Raw genomic sequence first — 8,086 nt, forward strand, 5'->3', positions numbered from 1 at the left:
GGTCGCTGTCATGGCGTCCACACGTCCACCAGCTCTAGGCTCCCTCCTCCCCTCCCCTTCTCCCCCTCCCACAACAGCTCCTCCTCCCTCTCACCTCCTCGCTCTCTCACCTGCGCCGGCTCCCGACCAGCAGGTCCTTGTCATGGCGTCCCACACGTCCACCGCTCTGGCTCCCTCCTCCACGCCTCCCCTTCCTCCCCCCACTCCTCCTCCCCCTCCCCTCCTCGCCACCTCGCCGCTCCCACCCCACCGTCTCTCGACAACGCGCCCACACGTTCCAACCAGCTCTAGGCGCCTCCCCTCCCCCCCTTCCCCCCTCCCCCACCACAGGCTCCTCCTCCTCCTCCCCTCCTCGCTCTCTCACCTCAGCTCCACAGCAGGTCCTGTCAACGGGCGTCCACACGTCCACCAGCTTAGGGCTCCTCGCCTCCCCTCCCCTTCTCCCCCTCCCCACAGCAGCTCCTCCTCCCCTCCCTCCTCGCTGCCAATCAACACTTCGCCGCTCCCACCAGAGGTCCTTGTCATGGCGTCCACACGTCCATCAGCTCTAGCTCCCCTCTCCCCGCCCCTTCTCCCCCCCCCACACAGCTCCTCCTCCCTCCCTCCTCGCTCTCTCACCTCGCCGCTCCACCACAGGTCCTTGTCGTGGCGTCCGCACGTCCACCAGTCCCGCAGCCCAGGCTGGGGTGACACAGCTCAGTTGTCGTCCTAGCTTCGGCGTGAGCAGAATGTCGGGCAGCGAACCTTGTTGAGCAGCTTGAGGCGGTAGAGCACGCGGTCTCCGCGCCCTCCTCAAGTGATCGGCGCACGTACGACAAGCTGTGGGCCGCCGCGCAGAAAAACAAACGAAACGTTGCTAACAATGCTTGATGAGGTAGAGACAGCGGCCCGCCCGCTCCTCAGTGATCGGCGCACGTACACAACTGCGCGACCGCGCTAAGAAAAACAAACAAACGTCGCTATAAAGAACAAACGACGTTGCTAACTGCTTGATCGGTAGGCGCAGCGCCGCGCACGGTACACAAGCTGCGGCGGGCCGCCCCCGCTAGACAAAACAAACGAACGTCCAGTGACAATGTACTCGTGCATGCGCTGATCGGCCGCCTCGCGCACGAGCAAAAAAGAACGTCCAGTGACAATGTACTCCGGTGCCTGCCCCGATGGAGCCGCTGCAGCGAGAAAACAAACGAACGTCGCTAAGCAATGTACTCGCACCGTGCGCTTGCGTGTTCGCTGCCGCTGCCGCTTTGCCGTGCGCAAGAAAACAAACGAACGTCATCATGTACATTTCGAACATATCTGCGGTGCGAGAAACGGTGCGAGACGCACCGCGACCCCAATCACACATCCGCGATGCCCCGTTGCCGTGTTAACCTTCCTCTGCGTGAGCTCTTGCGGCAGACGGCCTTGCACACTGGTCCATGAGGGAGGAAGTGATCGGTTATGCTGTGGTCGAACTTCTTGTCGACGCCGCGCAGAGCCTTGAAACCTTCCTCCAGTCGACCTCCTTCTCTTCTTTTGTACCGACGCCAAAAGCTCGAACGCCACGCGGAGGAAGATCACCTCTCGCGCCGCGCCACCCCCCCTGTCAATGCACGCGCTCGTTACACGGTACGCTCGTTGCAGCTGTGTTCAGCAGGTGCGCTCGTTAAGGTAACGCTCCGTACATGTTGCTCGTTACAGTGCGCTCATTACAGGTGGTTGCAGGTGTGCTCGTAAGGTACGCTCGTTACACGTATGCCGTACAGGTCGCTCGTTACAGGTGCGCTCGTTACGTATGCTCTTAAGGTACGCTCGTTACACGCATGCTCGTACAGGTATACTCGTTACAGTAAAGCTCATTAGATAAAGAAGCCAAGCTGAGGGAGGCAGGAACTTACCTCTGTGCTGGTATCGTTTCTGCTGCCTCAACCTCATTGGCCCCTGAGCTCTGAGCCTCTTCTCACACCTCTGCAATTTACAACACAGTAGTAATGATAAGTGATTCACCTACATAGTGTTGTCAATCCTTTAATTTCGTATCGATCATCGTGGACCCAAGTAAACCGATGATCGTTAACAATCGGTTACTGCCGGGTGTGACATGCTGCGTGTGCGTAACGTCGTGTGGCATGTACGTGTGTTCATGTATGTTGCTTGTTATCCCTGTTGTACTTTTGTTTTGCACTGTTTACTACTGTTGTAAAATACATTATGTATGTTAATAAGGATAACTTGTATAGTAGCGATGATATCCTGATTCTCATTACTTTCCATTATTCAATTTCTTTCTTTTGTTGTTGATGAAATCGATTTATGGATTTATGACCAAAGCCGCTGTGTTCGAGCCACTGTTACAACGATGATACGAGTATAACTAACTAACCTATACTATAGCACCCACACCCAATATACACGAGGCTCACCACACATAACAAATTTCACACTACCAGCAGCACCCACACAACGCACGCAGTACCAGCAACGAACACACCGCATGCAGCACGACTGCACACGCACACCACCAGCGACCGCACACGCACACCACGCACAGCCACGCTCGCGCACTGCCAGCACACACCACTCACGCACACGCACAACGCACACGCACCGCACCGCACAACGCACACGCACACCACACGCACACCACACACACATAAGGAGGCATAGATAAGCTGTCACCTGACGCTCGTGTCGCGCTGCAGCAGCTGCCTTCTTATGTACGTTGCCGCTGGTACGCCGCTAATGAGGCTTGCGCAAGTCTATTGTTGAAATCGCGCACCAGGGAACGCTACGCTTGCCCTCTTCCTCTGCGAATAATGCAAGCTATGAGAAAGAACATACCACAGGTGTGCCCGAAATTACGCGAGCGTGCACGCGCTAGTCAATACTCCCTGATTTCAAGTCGACTCCCTGATTTAACATTCTGCAGGAGTCCGTGGACTCCTGATAATTGCCTATACTAACAAGTTCGTTCGCAAGAGCTCTCATAATGAGTTAGGAGAGTGTGTAGGCGTGTGAGCGAGGGAGCGACTAAGGCAACGAGTACTCACCAGGAACAGCAGAAGCAGCAGCAGCGGCAGGAGTGCACTTGGAGAATTCTGACTTGGAGCCGTCATCGTCCTCGTCCTCGTCCTTCTCCTGGTCCATCGTGTCCTCAAAGTTTGCTCTGAAGCAGTGAGAGTGTCAGGGTAAAAAATACACGGGAGCGATGAGCGATTCGCTCTTTAAACCTCCGAAATCGCTCCCGTGAGGCTTAAAATAGCTCCCGTAACATTTTTAACGAGAGCAATTTTGTCCACGGACTTTTGAAAAAGAGCTCCCGTGGAAAAAAAAGTGACGAATTTTTCCCCTGGAGAGTATGTGTGTAGACGACTGTCTGCAACACCCAGGCAAACGTGAAAACGACAACCGATATTTAATGATCAGTAAGCCTGTACATAACTACTACTAGACGGACACGCCAGGTGTCCTTTATAGACAGGTATAAGGTGTCCTTTATAGACAGGTGTCCTTTCTAGACAGGTGTCCTTTATAGACATGGTGTCGTTTATAGACAGTGTCCTTTATAGACAGGTGTGCCTTTATAGACAGGTGTCCTTTATAGACAGGTGTCCTTTATACTAACAAGGTGTCGCTTTATGACAGGTGTCCTTTATAGGGAAGCTTAAGAGGTGTCGTTTATCAGACAGGTGTCCTTTATAGACAGGTGTCCTTTATAGACAGGTGTCCTTTATAGACAGGTGTCCAATCAGTAGAGGTTTCCATCTCTAATTAGAGATATGACTGTACATAGAGGTAAAATATTAACAATAATAATAACAATAATAATAATAATTCAATTCAATTTACTTTATTTACACTTATGAATTACACTTTGGAGGTGAGACATATTAGTTAAACAAGTTAAGAGACAATGCTGATAAAACTAAAACAAATGAAACTAAATAAATGGAAGTGATGGAGGGCGAAATAATAATCATAATAATGCCGACGACGACGACAATATATACAATCGATACTCACAGGTCGTCGCCATCTTGCTCTTTGAGGAGAGCCGCGCCATCTGGTGGCCCGCAGCGAAGTAAGAAACACAGCGAGGGATCGGCTCTCATCAGGTTAAACTTTTCGTAACCTGTCAACGGTATTTCACGTGTTTACGCTCACAATTCGCGGTACAAACATCCGCGTCAACCAGGGTATTAGCCAGGAATGTTGTGTGAAGTTAGCCAGTATATGTGGGGAGTGCAATTTTTGTGTGTGTCTCAGCCTAGACCGCCGTAGGCGTTCACGGGGAGAGGGGTGAGTATGAGAGGGGGTCCTCTCATTGGGGGGTACTGGATTTTTTGTACTTGAAAAGGGAAGATTTTTTGAAAGATGTTAACAGATTTAAGAATTTCTTTTTGTTTGAAGATTTTAAATTTTTTGGCCGTGCAGTTTTCAAAACCTGACCGGTGCAAATCGCGGCTGCATGGCTCGCTGGCTAATACGTTGGCGTAAGCCATCGCCAACACATGTTCTTGTCAGTGGTCACATAACTAGAATTTTGAATGGCGGTCCAAGGTGAGCGTTTTCTTTGGTTTAATCGAAATGCTAGTGCACTACTGCAACTATGAGAGGCACCATAGTTTTCACGTTTTCTTCAGAGAAGCGACATTGACATTAAGCCTACTTACTTTGATAATTTTTTCATGACAGAGAGGAACACATCCACACGACGGACAACATCGTAGGAAAGGCAGGTCTAGAAGGCAACCAGGCTGGGCAACCAGCAATGACACTTATTGCCATAAAAATCGGAAATTTTTCAGGGGTACTATACGGCAGGTAGGAAGTGCAGCCACACTAGGTGGCGCTGTGGTGGGACGCGATCGCTGCACGCTAGGTGGCGCTGTGGTGGGATACGAGCGCTGCACGCTAGGTGGCGCTGTGGTGGGACGCGATCGCTGCACGCCGCGTCGACTCACCGTGTTTGAAGACGCCGATGAGAAGGCATTTGTCTGCGTTGTCGTTCCACCACGCGGTCGGCTTGTCTCCATCCGTATCAGGTGGGTTCACTTCAATCTCACTGTAACAACAAGCAAGCACGTCTCAACTCTGCTGCTGAGACACCAACACGCGTGTCTCAACTCTGCTACTGTAGCATAGACACACGTGTCTCAATTCTGCTACTGTAGCATAGACACACGTGTCTCAATTCTGCTAAAACTGTAGCCATAGACACGCGTGTCTCCGCTACGTTACCGGTCCAATCTCTGCTACTGTAGGTCATAGACGCGCGTGTGCTGTCAACATCTGCCTACTTGTAGCATAGACGCGCCGTGTCTCAACTCTGACTGTAGCATGACCGCGTGTCTCAACTCTGCCTACTGCTAGCGATGGGACACGCGTGTCTCAACTCTGTACTCTGAACGGTTCACTTGCTAGGCATGGACACCCACTCGTGTCTCAATTCTGCTACTGTAGCATAGACACGCGTGTCTCAATTCTGCTACTGTAGCATAGACACGCGTGTCTCAATTCTGCTACTGTAGCATAGACACGCGTGTCTCAACTCTGCTACTGTAGCATAGACACACGTGTCTCAATTCTGCTACGTCATAGACACGTGTCTCACTCGTGCCTACGGTAGCCAACGTGTCTAACTCTGCTACTGTAACATAGACACACGTTGTCTCAACATCTGGCTACTGTACGATGGCAGCAGCGGTCCAAATAAAAATAGTCCTCACTCATTTGCTCTCACTCATTTGGTCTCATTCATTCACTTTCACTCATTCACTGTCTTACTCATTTTCTCCCTCACTCATTCACTGTCTCACGTTCAAGAAATTCTCGCTTTAATCCACCAGTGATCGATTATCGATTATCGATTATCGATCAGCAGCTGAGGGCTTCAGCACTTTTCGATGCTACGATTATTATGTTACTCTTAGTTAGCCTGGTGTCCCAGGTGATGAATACGCTATTCTTCGTTAGCGTGAAGCTGGGTTCCCATGCGAGTGTTCACGTCGCGTGGCTCTACACAACTCTGGTAGCAGGGTTAGAAAGTAACTTTTGAACAAGGGAGTCTAACGGACTCCTTGCCCTCAAAAAGAGGGAGTCCGTAGCAAAATGAGGGAGTCCGTAGTCTGAAGTTCAAAACTAAAGCACAACAACAATAACGCATGTGAACGTATGTGAAGGTTCATGCGGTTGCATGCTCTGCCAAATTTTCTTTGGACATTTGCTGGAAAAAATACGGTAATTCCGTGAGGCCGTGCTCTGGAACGAACTTGTTAGTATAGCAGAATTTTCAGGGAGTCCCATGGACTCCTGCAGATGTCAAAACAGGGAGTCCGACAGTAAATCAGGGAGTATTTGACTCCGGACTCGCGTTAATTTCGCACCCTGTGGTAGTGCTTCATTTTCAATGCTTGCATTATTCGCAGAGGAAGAGGGCAAGCTAGCGTTCCCTGGCGCGTCCGATTTCAACAATAGACTGCGCAAGCTCATTACGGGCTACCAGCGCAACTACAAGAAGCAGCTGCTGCAGCGCGACACAGAGGCCAAGGTGACAGTCTATCTATGCTCTCCTTATTGTGTGTGCGTGTGCGTGTGCGTGCGCGTGTGGGGGGTGTGCATGCGTGCATGCCTGTGTGCGTGTGCGTGCGTGCGTGCGTGCGTGCGTGCGTGCATGCGTGTTTCTGTGCATGTGTGCGTATCTGTCGTGTCAGTATGTGTTTGGGTGTGCTTGTGTGTGAATGTTTATCATGTTATAGGTAGGTGAATCACTTACATTACTACTGTGTTGTAAATTGCAGAGGTGTGAGAAGAGGCTCAGAGCACAGGAGGCAATGAAGGTTAGAGAGCAGCAGAAACGATACCAGCAGCAGAGGTAAGTCCTGCCTCCCTCAGCTTGGCTTCTTTCATCTAATGAGCGTACCTGTAACGAGCGTACCTTAACGAGCACACCTGCAACCACCTGTAACGAGCATACGTGTAACGAGCGTACCTTAACGAGCATACCTGTAACAAGCATACCTGTAACGAGCGCACCTGTAACGAGCGTACCTTAACGAGCATACCTGTAACGAGCATACCTGTAACGAACGCACCTGTAACGAGCGCACCTGTAACGAGCGTACCTTAACGAGCGCACCTGCAACCACCTGTAACGAGCGCACCTGTAACGAGCGCACCTGTAACGAGCGCACCTGTAACGAGCGCACCTGTAACGAGCGCACCTGTAACGAGCGCACCTGTAACGAGCGCGTGATTTGGCAGGTGGTCGCGGCGCGAGGAGGCCGACTTCTACCGCGTCGTCTCGAGCTTTGGCGTCGAGTACAACAAGAAGAGGAAGGAGTACGACTGGAGAAAGTTCAAGGCTCTCGCGCGGCTCGACAAGAAGTTCGACCACAGCATAACCGACTACTTCCTCTCCTTCATGACCATGTGCAAGGCCGTCTGCCGCAAGGAGCTCACGGCAGAGGAAGGTAACCACGGCAACGCGGGCATCGGGGATGCTGATTGGGGTCGCGTGGTCTCGCAGCCGTTTCTCGCACCGCAGATATGTTCGAAATGTACATGAGTGACGTTCGTTTTTTTTCTTGCGCACGGCAGCGGCAGCGGCCGCGACGCCTCGCAAGCGCACGTGCGAGTACATTGTTAGCGACGTTTGTTTGTTTTCTCGCTGCCAGCGGCCATCAGCGCATGCACGAGTACAGTGTCGCTGACGTTTGTTTGTTTTCTCGCTGCCAGCGGCCATCAGCGCATGCACGAGTACATTGTCACTGACGTTCGTTTGTTTTTCTAGCGGCGGTGGCGCAGCTTGTGTACGTGGCGGGCCGCTGCCTCTACCGCATCAAGCATTGTTAGCAACGTTCGTTTGTTTTTCTAGCGGCGGTGGCGCAGCTTGTGTACGTGGCGGGCCGCTGCCTCTACCGCATCAAGCATTGTTAGCAACGTTCATTTGTTTTTTCTAGCGGCGGCGGCGCAGCTTGTGTACGTGGCGCCGATCACTGAGGAGCGGGCGGGCCGCTGCCTCTACCGCATCAAGCATTGTTAGCAACGTTCATTTGTTTTTTCTAGCGGCGGCGGCGCAGCTTGTGTACGTGGCGCCGATCAC

The 8,086-nt window shown here is 51.8% G+C and overlaps 1 protein-coding gene across 1 annotated transcript in view; it reads left to right on the forward strand.

Moving 5' to 3' along the window:
• LOC106810973 (chromodomain-helicase-DNA-binding protein 7-like) overlaps positions 1–8,086 on the forward strand; it is a 64,135-nt gene that overhangs the window by 29,895 nt on the left and 26,154 nt on the right. Inside the window, exons 25-30 of the mRNA XM_014814474.1 lie at positions 4,417–4,542; positions 4,791–5,027; positions 6,379–6,532; positions 6,783–6,856; positions 7,246–7,454; positions 7,944–8,021. Coding sequence (XP_014669960.1) covers positions 4,417–4,542; positions 4,791–5,027; positions 6,379–6,532; positions 6,783–6,856; positions 7,246–7,454; positions 7,944–8,021 — 878 coding nt within the window. The remainder of the gene's footprint in view (positions 1–4,416; positions 4,543–4,790; positions 5,028–6,378; positions 6,533–6,782; positions 6,857–7,245; positions 7,455–7,943; positions 8,022–8,086) is intronic.

This window comes from Priapulus caudatus, unplaced genomic scaffold (genome assembly GCF_000485595.1).
Source record: "Priapulus caudatus unplaced genomic scaffold, Priapulus_caudatus-5.0.1 Scaffold491, whole genome shotgun sequence".
NCBI lineage: Eukaryota > Metazoa > Priapulida > Priapulimorpha > Priapulimorphida > Priapulidae > Priapulus > Priapulus caudatus.